Genomic DNA, 13,007 nt, shown 5'->3' with positions numbered 1-13,007 from the left:
TGAAGAGAGCTGTTTTAATTTGTAAAAATAAATAGGAATAACTATCAATTTAGAAGGGAGTGTAGTCAAAAGATAGAAGGTCGCGAGCACCTGCGATATTTCACGAGGTCTCAGAATTGTTATGACGACGTTTACACTACTTCAAAATGGCGGCTTACCAATTAAAAACGGATTAAAAAGATGACAATTACAAATTACTGATCGGTAGGTAATAATTTTTATACAGGACGATAAGACTAGGAAAATTAGACGCAAATGAATATTCCACATGTGTTGTCACCCCAAATAATATTTTCTACAAGACTATATCAACAAACACTTCAATCAAAATTAGTTTCGATCTTCATCATTTCATAATGTATCCATCAGCACCATGAAAACTTATTTATTCAACGGGTCATAGTTTACCTTTCTTCGTTTGTCTACCCCGGACTTGACTTTTGATGAGCAACTCGGTGGGTGTTTCTAGAAAAGCAGAGGACGCTTACCCTACCGGTGCACCTGGTCCGTGCTCCCCAGTTTTTAGAGGAGTCCGAGTTGCTCATTTTCTTTTGTTACTTTGTATGTATGATTTTAGTTGCTTTGTGTTCTTTGTTGTGTATGTCTGCTTTCTGTTGATTACCGCTATAACCATGTCCATGGTTCCCTTGATTATTCATCAACTGTAAGTCTGTATACACAACATGTTAATTGTGTACATGACAATCCATCACATCAACACACACTTGACTCTTGGGTGCAGCACATAGATAAAATAGTGTAGGGTAAGATCACAACAGTATTAGCAGGGGATTGAATAAAGACCTATTGCACTGTAAACCTAAATTGCCCTGTAACAAGTCAAGTCGCCCCCAAGACAACTCGCCCCGAGACAAGTCGCCCACTCCCACAAGACAAGTCGGCCACTATCTAACTTCAAATTATGTTATCTTGTTGGTTTAAAAAGTTTACTCAAAATATGAAATGAAAGAATATTTATGCATCCGAAAACGTAATTTAAAGTCTATAGATCTCTAATTTTTCACATCATTTTGTGGTTATTTTATGAAATTGTCCTAGACTGTATCATGTTATAATGTCATATGTGTAATCATGTTCATATGCTTCATTGTAATTCTTATCTACAGTAGTTGACGGCAATTTTGTTTGTGCCGATCTGTTCGTGATAAGGCAAAATGAAGAGAAATTCGTATTCAAGTTTCAATACATTTTATTCAGGAGATATATTATTTAATGGGCTTTGGTCTGTGGGCTGTGGCACTGTTTCAGTGAATATCCAAAGCTCATCTACCGAACAAAACTCACCTTGTATCCTTCTTAATCATTTTAAATTATCCAAGCTAATTAAAAAATGACATGTTTGCCAAGCCAATACCTGTAAATCAAGCTTAATTACCTCATTAACATAGTGGGTTTAATATATTTATTAAAGTCAATTAATTAATTAATCGGCGGTTACTATCAAAAGTGGAAAAACGAAAGTGCCAAACAGGTGTGGTATGTCCACGTCAAGTGAAAAAGTCTGTAAGAATATACAATTTTTGTCAAACAATTTAACTATTAATCAACATATAGATATACATAAACAAAAAAATTAACTATTTATCAACATTCCAATACATGTACAAGGAAACATTTGGAAAATAAGGACACAATAATTCATTTTATTTAAATCATGCGAAAATAATAAGTTTAAATTACTTATTGTTACATAAAATGCATTTATATTTTGATTGGGCAACTTGTCATTAATGAGGGTTTATGAAGTTGGTGACTTGTCTTAATTAGGAGTGGGCAACTTGACTCGCATTCAGTTTGCCCGACAAGTAACACGAAAAGGATGATCCCAGGGGGTGCCTTGCTCTTTTTTTTTTTTTTTTTAAATAAAATCAAACTCATTACTATTGACTGCTCAGCAATCACTTGATAAATGATCTAACAAATAAACCCAAATATCACCACCAAAAATTTCTAACGAGTCCATAATTCAACAATTGCTTTGACAGACAGAGAACAGAAATTTTTATTTATAGTCGGATACACATTACAAAAAAACATAAGCTCTGTAGAGCTTTTATACCGACTCAAATGACAAAACAACTCATACAAGTACACAAAAGACATGCAGACATACAGATATATTTATGGTTATTAGACGCATGCAATACATATATCATTTAAAATACTGACAAATTTAAGCACTTGCAGTGTTAAAGCACTACATAAAAAGCACATTGATAAACTAAAACATGCAAGCTAAAAAGCGTAATGAGCACTGGTTATATATATAATTGAGTAAAATAAATGGTAAGAACATACTAGAGATAAAGTTAAGCTATAATAAGAATACAGATTGAACCAAATTATCAAGATCTGCAAGAGCCACATTGCCATATGCTGCCATTCCAGTTATTAATTAAACTCTTGAATTGTAAAAGTTGAAAATAAATATTCTGGCCTACACCTCCTAGAAAATTAATATCCTGACCTCAGTCCTGATACCTCATACAATGAAATAGAAATAAATAATCTTGTCCTGATGTGGTTGGAAATAAATTTTCTGATCCACAAAATGTAAGAAATACATGTAAATATTTATTTGCCAGGCTCTCCTTAGAATCAAATGGTCATTCCCTTATTGCTAACACAGTACCTGCTGATCAAACCAAGTTGTCCAGCTATGTTAAGGACAGTAGTATCACTTTCGGTCCGTGTGATTGTAGAAATATGGAGTGTGCTTATATTTGATAGTGGGAGCAAGCCCCTGTGGATGAACCAATCTGAGCTAATAGAGTTCTTTGAACAGTAAAACAACTTAATCAATGAAGCTTGGATGTGATATCAAATTTACAAGAGAGCATTAGCCACTTCTACACTACCCCTACCTAAAAAGTAAATTTACTATAAGTTGATGAATTTAAACATCAAGCCCTAATTCATTATTTCTCAATACAAGTCAAGGAGTAGTTCTTAATAGCAACTAATTTTTCATCATCTCCTGTAAAACAAGTTCATGACCAAAATTTAAGACAAAAACGTCTAATGGATTGCTAATACTTTGCTCTCAAAAATGATACAATGATTTACCTTAAGAAATAAAATTTTGGTGTGCAGATTGATGAGAATTGCCTCAGTTTTGAAAACAGCGAGATCTACTCTTTGACCAGTATATCTTTAAAACTTTTTCTGTTGGGTGCCAAATGTAACATTCAAGCCCAATGTGTTCAACAAAACTTACAATGAACTTTCATAAAAGCCTTCTGGTAAAAGGTATTTCAGTTTAAAAAAAAAGAATGTGATGACAAAGTCAGAGTAAAATCCCTTTCAAGAAAATATTTTCATCCCCTAGAAAACAGATTATTATGAAGCCTTTAGGGAGTTTAAATACATTCTTAACATATATGTATTAGAAATGAAAATATGTAATCATGTGACCCATGTCACACCCCACCCCTTGCACGACTCTTTAGGTGCACTCTCAGCTTAACTTAATGTGCCTCCCCCTTTAAAACTGGAAAATGGGGCAGATATCACAATTGTACAACTTCAAGATGTTCATTGAGTAGATAGTTCTATTTTTTACATCATGAAACCAAAAAAACTAATTTTTTAAGGTATATCAAATATAATGTCTTTTCCCTTCTACTTATATATTATATTTCAGATTTCCTACCTGATTTTTGACATGTCTGTATCTGTCAACATGCCTACCATCGAGGAAAGGGAAAATTTAATGAGAAATGTTAATCCAAAATACACAGGATTCACTCCGAGGAGGACTGAAAAATTAGCTGTATTAAAAAAACCTAGAACAATGCTGGATATTGAATGTAATCACTATTTACGAACAAAAAATGAGCAGTTTGTTCATGGACATCCTCACTTAGGGTACAAATTATGGTTAGAAGCTGGGAAACATGATCCACCATTCCCTGCTAAAGGTGACCAGAACTTTAATAGTAATGTGTGGCGAAATTTCCGCAAAGAGTATGGATTTCAAAACACAGCAGAAGGTCGTAGGATTGGTGACATCATTGCTACTATGTATCCGTTGAATATTCCTGCTCCTTCGAAAGTTGGCGATCATACATTTGACAAATATCTGAGGGAATCTAAAATATTCAGAAATGAGAAATTTGAATCACTTGCAATAAATCGTACCAAACAGGATGCTAAAGATTTCAAGAGATTAAGAGCGAAAAGTGAAGCTAGAAACCCCCCTCTTGATGAATTAGGTAAATTTCTAAAAAAAACTGCTGTAATTTTAGGTATAGTCCATTGTCATATTTGTACAAACATTAAAACAAGATGCACTGAAAAGAATGGTTGGGAAAGAAATTTTTAGAAGGTACCATTTCCAGGAATTTTCAGATACTCACAGTTTGAAGGGGCCATTTGATAAGAAAATGTATAAATTTCATTTTGATTATGGGGCCATTTGTACCCAGAAAGGGAAAATACCCCATGAATGGCCATGATCCCTTGACATCCCAACCCTTGTGAAAATTTTTGCGTATATGTGTACATGTTAAAAAAGAGGTTCATGTGCTCTGTCACTTCAAACCAGCTTTGTTTTGAAATAAAAAGTCAACTGTTTGTAGAGTTAATTATATCAGCACAAACGGTAATACAATACGATAAGTACATGTACTTTCTTTGTATAAACTGCGATATCACTATTTATCTTTATCTTGTAACATCTTTGAACACTTTCAAAATAATTTTGTATTTCATGTAGTACAAAAATAAGACAAAAAAAGACAAAATTACCACAACTTATAGAAAACTACCATGCATAGACTTACATTAATTTCTTTTCCTTGAGTTTGTGATGCTGTATTTATGTTTTGGTGAAATTTTATAGGTACTATTGGTATTAAATACATGTACATGGATATTAAATTCCAATTTTATTTACCTATGGGAACTAATTAATTGAATGCAAAATATTTTGTTGTTAACTAAAGAGTAAAATGTGTGACAGACAAGCAGACAGAGGAACAATAGTATGTCCCTTTTTGTTTTGCAGCTGGGGCAAAAAAACAAAAACAAAAAAAACCCAATAAAAATGGGTACAACAAAACATGATGTGATGTGTACATGGTATGGATGTTATGAAATTTCGTCAAATTTTGAAGTTGATTTCAGGCTGTAAGTCATATTTGGATTTAATATAAAAATCTACATATTTTATTTTAGGCAATATCTTACCACCAGAAAATTTCAAAAAGTATGAACACAGATTTGTGCCTCCGCCACCAGCACCACCAACACCACCTCCAGTCAAGTACAGGATTGACTCCCTTGGACAGAAATATATTCCTAAATCAGAACCATTACTATGGAAACTATCATATAAACTTAATCATCCAAGTTATGACAAGGTAAACGAGGGCATTAAGAAGAGGAAACAAATGGAGGAGATGGCACAACAAAATCATCCTCAAGGTTCTCCATTACCACAAACATTCCCATCACCTATCCCTATGAACTAATGGCATAGTATAATCTGTTTAAGAACTTAACCCTTTATAAGAAGTGCTGGTGACAAGGCTTAGTACTAGACATACATTGTCAAAGACAAGTCTTAACATTCAAACAAGTGATTTTATAGATTTTATTTCAGTCATGCCATTTAATGGGACATTTTAATGGCAACTTCATTTTGTAGGATTCAACAAAACTGGACTATGACCACCACAAACTTTTTTATGGACATTATGTAGACTTTTCTGGAATTGAAAGGTTTTTTTGTTATGTTGTTTATTGAAAAATTTGAAATGTTTTTAATCATGTATTTCTACTCATTCTAATGTGCATTGTTGCTATTTCCATCCAACTAAAATTAGACCTTCATTATTTTCTACTTTTTTGTACAGCAAAACAAACAGAAATCAGTGGGGCTAATTTTAATTAGACTGTAATTAATTGGGACAATTTCAGACGTCTACAGAGCTAAAAGTTGTTAAACAGCCTTTTGTCACCATACTTGTTAAACAAGATTATGCACAAATAAATCTCAATGATTTAGTTATAAAACAAAATCAGTATTTCAAAGAAAGAAGACTGCAACAATTTATTTTGTTAATTTGTTAAAGCTATTGAATGTATTGATGTACTTGTTATAGCAATGAGTTATAGAACTTCAGATGAAGAAATACTATTGGGAAAGCTATTTTCTCAGGTAACAAGCTAATAGTCTTTTTTTTTTATATTCCAGACTTTTTGCTTCGTTTTTTAAGATTTAAGCAAAGTGGAGTAATTTTCTAAAAATTTGTCATCCGATAGACTGGTTTACTGTCAAATTGGAGCTATGGACAGCAATTGACTTCTAATTATTTTAAACCATTCAGATACTTACTGAAGTGAAAATAGTTTAAGTTTCCAAGAAACATGTTTATTGTTATTCCTTTCCCCAATGAAGACCGCCAACCAAGTTGTTGGTGGGTTAAGTCCATTTTAAAAGCTTGCTTAAATGGCTTGCATTCCATATGAAAAACAACTATTACATTTAACTGCAGTAACCATGCTGCCTACATGGATGATAGAAAACTCAGTAAAATCATTTCCATTTACTTTGTTTGTTCAAAACAAATTTGTTGCAAACTTTACTCAGTAATCATTTGGTTCTTAGCATGTGCAATGAGTTAGTGAAATATCTGCATGGAAAAGTGGCCCATTGCTGAGAAAATTGGAAATGAAAATCTTAAAGGGATAATGGTAACTCTAATAGAATATGGTGTTAAATGTTGATCAAAACATTGAACAGATGCAGGTAATTGTTGTTCAAAGTATTTAACAGATTTTGGTAACTTCCTTATAGTATCTAATTGATGTTGGTAACTTACCATAATCTTATATTTCTTTGAAAAGAACTACTTGTTGCCTAGTATTTTACAAAATTCTTTGACTTATAAAAAAGCCAAACATAATACTGCAGCATTATAAAAATATTACTTATTGTCTCCTTAACAAATCATTCCATCTATTAAACTGCTGACCTCATATAAGGTACATGTGAATGAATTTGGACTACAAGTCTTTGTAAGAATTAGGCAAGTCCAAATGATGCAAGTATAAAGTGGCCTTCTTTCAAAGAAAATCAATTATTAAAGCTATGTAGAAACATGGAGAAATTATTCCATAAAATTTTACAATTATTTTTTCTTGGTTTCTTGAATTTTTCCTTTACAGCACATTTCTGGTTCTTTCTTGATTTTTTCTAGTACATGTATAAAAAGTAAAAATACTGGTAAGTGGTGAACCAATGGAAGTATGGCCACGTATAACTCGCTATCTGATTCTTTCAAAGGCTTGCAATTATTGATTGTTGACTTCCAATATAGTTCTATTCAGGGGAGATAATTTACAATATTATAAAATTGGTCAGGTAAAATAGACATTAAACCTTTACATTTGGTATCTACATTTCAATAGATTGTTGTGTTTAACTGCTGATGTTTTTAGTGTGTGTGTTTGTTATTGATTAGATTTGTTACTAGTCTTTTATTTGAAATGTTTTATCATTTACTCTTTCCTTTTTATAACATTCTATGTTTACATAATTTTCTATACAAATACAGTGTAATTATTATAATTTGAAGAATAAAAATTGTTAAATAATTCAGAGCTTCGTTTTTTATTTGTTATTGTAGAAAAAAAACCCTGAAGGAGGATATGTTAGCACTTCTAATTGCACAAAACAGAAATATTTATCAGGGATCTCAGTTTTTTTAAAGATGATTATTTTAATTGTAAGTATAATTTTTTTTCATAGACTAAGTGTAGCATGGTTTGTTTCATATTTTAAGATGTAATTTGTCTGACAATGTAAAATTTACCATTCTCTTAAGTCTCAAATCAAAACAATTATTCATAAAACAATAATATATTTTCAAAAACAATTAATTACAGTACAATGACAAGTTTGAAATACTGTATATATATATATATATACAAGAAATAAAATAGAACATTCTTATATAGAAGGAGACAACTAATAAGAATTGATCATGAGGTGCATGTGCAACAATATTTTAAAATACATTATGCAGTCTCAAAATATTCCTCCATGAGTCAATTCTGAATTTTGATCAATTGAAAATGAAAAGTGGAGTCTGCATGTTTCTGACTTAAGCATGTAAAGCCCAAGTCACATTGTATCATTTCAGTAGCTAGGTTTAGCTAGGTTCTTAAATGCTACATTTCTTCTAATTCTTTCAAGAAGCAGCCTAGTTTCAATAATGTGACAGTATTATCTGGGGTAGACCATGAATCCCAGACATTGATTAAAGGAAGGGTTCCAAGCTTTAATTTGCTCATATTTGCCCAAATTTTACACAAAAAGCAAAATTTTCTAACAAAGGGGAGGGGGTCATTTCCAAAAACAGAACCCTCTCTTGGGTCCACCTCTAGCATTACTAAGTTTGGATGTGTATCAATATGTTTTAACTTCATCAATAAGTTCTGTTTCAATAGCCTTATAGCTTAGACATAGTAAAGAAAAAATTAATGAAATGTGCTAAAAATTATCCTACATTTGACTGTGTGTGCTATGTATAGATGTAATAACATGGACAGCTCTATATATATCACAGTTTCATCACATTTTCAAAATGTAGTAGAATGTCTGAATCAGACAATGTTACTAGGGTGTCACAGTTAGATTATGCTGATATAGTTTAACTTCAGATGTAACACACTTTCAGATTGGATACAAATTGTGTCCATCATCTCATAGACCAAATTTTGATATGAAACTGTGACATCATCAACCTGTTTTGATGATTTACTCTTTAAGTTTTGATGCTAAAATTAAGCTTTAAGGAATGACTGTTATATTTTTTTGGTCTTTTTGAAATAACTTCATTGCTTGTGGTGCACACTTGACAATAACCTGCTACCCAAATTATTTAGTGTGCACCACATTACTGAGGTTATTTCTTCATAGACTGAAAAAATATAAACAGTCATTCCTTAAATAGACAAAAAAGACGTATGGCAATTATACAATATTGATGAAAGTTCAATTAAATGAATCACACTTTTGATCATGAAAACAGAGTATTGTTGCGCAGAAGAGCAATTACACTGAAACAAAGGATGGGGATAACATTAATAGAAAAAAAGTAAAGGAAAGAAAAAGGGACATTTTAGCTATATTAATAGTCACAAAATATCCATGAAAAAAACGTCCATAAATTTCCTTGTATAATTTGTTTGAAGATGTTAAGACGTCAGAACAAAAAATGTCCACACATGTGAAATGTAAGACAAGGCAAGTGTGAAAATAACACCCCACAAATATTTTCAACATTTACAGTACATGTAATTAAAAAAATCACAATTGATTATAAACCTGACCTACTAAAAGCTTTAGGGAGGCTATATTATGTATCACATTCATTTACTTTTGTTACTTTGTATGTATGATTTTAGTTACTTTATGTTCTTTGTTGTGAATGTCTGTTTTCCATGTCTGGTCTTTGTCCCTGGATTACATTCTTCTGATTACCGCTATAACCTTGGTTCCCTTGATTACTCTTCCATAGTACTTGCAAATGCTATTTAATCACCACTAGTATATTCACACCGCAATGGAAGAGGGGGGCTTAGCATGCTGTAAAACCTAGATTTAACCCATCATTTCATCAGAAATGTCTGTGCCAAGTCAGGACCATTGTACCAGCTGCTCCAGTGGTGTAATATCTATTTTGCCAGATTTATTTTGGACTTGATTATTGATTGAATTAGTGTTCGGTAATTTTGTTGTTACCCTTTTTTAACAACCACTATTTTTTATGGTTGTATCAATAAGAAACAAAAAAATAAGTTAGATCCAATAAAGGTAAGATTGTTTGTTTTTTATTTCATGTGACAACAAGGGTACACTGTATGTGTATATCATGTCAATATGTTTTTTTTGTTTCAATACTAAAGAATAAAAATCCAAAAAGAAAAGACTTAATTAATCTCAACAAAATACAAAGTGAATGCCTGATAAGGAAACGGTTAAAACACAGTTAAAACTAGTTGTTGTAAGATAAAATCTGTCTTAATGGATCCTGACATAAAAAATTCTAGAGAAAACTTGTAGACCGTCTGATGCTAGCCCACATGACAAAATCCTAACATCATTGACCAAGGGAGCTTTCCATTATGCAATTCATTTAACAGAATTTGTGTTTCATTATCATGTACCACTAATAAAAGACCATTCTTTTTGTCATAATTCTCTAGTCAAAACATTAATTCTCTACATTTCTAGCCTCTAACGAAGTTTGTGTTAAAATACTGAAATATGACAAAGATTTTAATATACAATATATAAAGCACTTGTATATAGTGACAGGTAAAATCATATATTATTTCTCTCCTCTATCTCACTCAATGTTCTCAGACTTATCATTATCAAATTCTTCTGAAAAAACTTGTGTTTAAGACACTCCTTGAAAGCATACTACAATGTACAGGTTGCTTTCACTTTATACTTGTGATAAAAATCAATGCTTGACAGAGATAACAATGATAATTGTCACAACAGCTAAAACTATCAGAATTATCAATAATAAACAACACATCTTCTTTCTGGATTTTCTCTGTAAGAAAAAAGATCAGCATTAATAAGTAATTGAATAGGAAAAAGCAGGGGCATGGGTATGTTGTTGAAGCAATACATGTATAAGGTCATTCTAAACCTTACAGTATATGTAGAAATGTCAAAAATAAGAAAAATGTTTTCTGATGTTCTTGGACTTTTAAGTCTAAAACATCAACCCATAGAATTATAATTTATATCCATGAACATACATGTCCCATGTTATACAATGACGTCACCTATATCTATGAACATACATGTCCCATGTTTTATGATGATATTACCTGTATCCATGAACATACATGTCCCAAGTTCCTTGATAACATTACCTGTATCCATGAACATACATGTCCCATGTTCCTTGATAACATTACCTGTATCCATGAACATACATGTCCTATGTTTTACGATGACGTTACCTGTATCCATGAACATACATGTCCCATGTTCTACGATGACATTACCTGTATCCATGAACATACCTGTCCCACGTTCTACAATGACATTATCTGCATCCATGAATATACATGTCCAATGTTCTACAATGACGTTACCTATATCCATGAACATTCACACATGTTCCATGTTTTACAATGACATTAGTTATATCCATGAACATTCATATACGTTCCATGTTTTACATTGAAGTTACCAAATCTGAAAACCTATATACCCCCATTTTTATTTTTTGTTTTTTTTTTTAACACCTATTTCTAAATTCAACCTTTAACCTTACACCACTTTACAAAGAGATTTTCAAACTCTTTTGGAGCATGAAAATCATAATGTCATCCAAGTAAGTTAAAACTAAGGGAGATAACCCACCTGGTATTCTGCAGCCTTGCCAAGCTGTTGTGTTCCCTGGTCAACATTTGTATATGCTCTTTCTACATTTGCTTCTATTGAATCTACAATAATTAATGATACATGTATAAAGATAATGGAAATATACATGTTTCGGTATATGGCAGGGACTTATCATTTTATTTTTTGCCAAAATACAGGCAATTTATACACATTCTCCAAATGTAAACAATAATTATATGTATGTATGTGAACAGTCTATGGAAGTCAAAAATCATTCTAAAATGTTATAAAAATCAAATACTTTGTATTTCTTTCTTTTTTCTACAGTCATTTTAGTTACTTTTTATATACTTGCATAACTGATAACACATAGCTAGAATTGAGAAAACTGTGATTTCTTGATAAAATCAGAAAATGCCTGTAACCATGGTAACATACCAATCTGTTCTCCTTGTTCTGAAATCATTGTACCCAAATCTCTAAATATTTCATTTACATCAAGTATATCACCCTAAAATAAATAGAAAAGTAATGACCATAATAACAGAATTAAACCAAATATAGTAAAAGGAGTTGTATAATACCAATGAACATTTTCCATTCATCTATCATCAAAACAAACAACATTTTTTTGTACATGTGTATTCTATTTCCTACATAAATACAATATACAGGCAACCTTCACATATTTAAGAAGTTGCCTTTAAAACATTATGCAGATGGATGAATGTGGCAATTCTATAAACCACCCATCGCCAAAGTCTGTTTTCTGTGTATAAGAAAAATGCTCATAGATTTAATGGATTTAAAACTACTTCATGAAAAAAATGGTCACAATGACAAGTAAGAGTAGAAAAACAGTGAGTTATTAAAGAATACCTCTGCTTCCCTCCCAAGAAAACATATGGTCAACATCAAATCAAAGTTATTAAACAGGAACTTGATATTGTTTCAATATAATCGGGAAAAAAAATTTACATGGGTTTTAATTAAATATCTATTTCTATCCTTTTTAGGCATTTTTCTAAAACAGCAGGGACCACAAAATCCAAATTAAATAGGAACCTTCCTTTAGTAGTTAGTAAAATTGTATCAGAACAAATGGTCAATCACAACTTAATTTATCGCACAAGAGAAAAGTGTCCCCAGACTGTGCCATAGAATTAAATGATCACAAATATTTTTGCAGTAGTTTAAAAAGGGGGTATGTTTAAAAGAACAAAGTATTGCAAAATACAAAGCTTCATTTACCCAGTAATATTACCTAAGATTACTTTTCACAGAATAAGTGATCCTACCCAATTTTATTCATGTAATAAGTAAATTACTCGTTCAGATTTATTTCTAAGTACCAGTGACTAAAATTGATAAATCTGAGATCATCTTACATTTCTATCACTGGCCTACCTATGTCTATAAATCTTACTTTGATCCCATCAAAAATTCAGAAGCATTCTGAATCAATCCTTCAATGTAATATTCATGTCATAAATCACTCCTTTAGCTGTCTAAATCATACCTCTAGCTGTCTAAATATTATACCTCTAGATGCCTTAATCATTCCTCTAACTGTCTAAATCATACCTCTAGCTGTCTAAATAAT

General features: G+C 31.6%; 2 protein-coding genes across 3 annotated transcripts in view; one reads left to right on the top strand and one right to left on the bottom strand.

The window, feature by feature from the left end:
* The first annotated feature begins 107 nt into the window (after positions 1–107).
* Positions 108–13,007, top strand: part of LOC148609000 (testis-expressed protein 52-like) — a 19,166-nt gene continuing 6,266 nt past the window's right edge. The window contains exons 1-3 of the mRNA XM_088542331.1: positions 108–204; positions 3,665–4,235; positions 5,200–7,754. Of these exons, the coding sequence (XP_088398457.1) occupies positions 3,686–4,235; positions 5,200–5,495 (846 nt within the window). The 5' untranslated portion in view covers positions 108–204; positions 3,665–3,685 and the 3' untranslated portion in view covers positions 5,496–7,754. The remainder of the gene's footprint in view (positions 205–3,664; positions 4,236–5,199; positions 7,755–13,007) is intronic.
* Positions 7,873–13,007, bottom strand: part of LOC148608999 (syntaxin-7-like) — an 18,310-nt gene continuing 13,175 nt past the window's right edge. For both annotated transcript variants that reach the window (XM_088542332.1, XM_088542333.1), the window contains exons 9-11: positions 11,843–11,915; positions 11,423–11,505; positions 7,873–10,598 (exon numbers count right to left, since the gene is read on the bottom strand). In XM_088542332.1, the coding sequence (XP_088398458.1) occupies positions 10,503–10,598; positions 11,423–11,505; positions 11,843–11,915 (252 nt within the window). In that variant the 3' untranslated portion in view covers positions 7,873–10,502. The remainder of the gene's footprint in view (positions 10,599–11,422; positions 11,506–11,842; positions 11,916–13,007) is intronic.

The sequence above is a fragment of the Perna viridis genome, chromosome 8 (genome assembly GCF_037379345.1).
Source record: "Perna viridis isolate PV_CMFRI_1.1 ecotype Kerala chromosome 8, ASM3737934v1, whole genome shotgun sequence".
Classification (NCBI taxonomy): domain Eukaryota; kingdom Metazoa; phylum Mollusca; class Bivalvia; order Mytilida; family Mytilidae; genus Perna; species Perna viridis.
The sequence above is the reverse complement of the archived record's forward strand: the minus strand, read 5'-3'. Positions and strand labels throughout refer to the sequence as shown.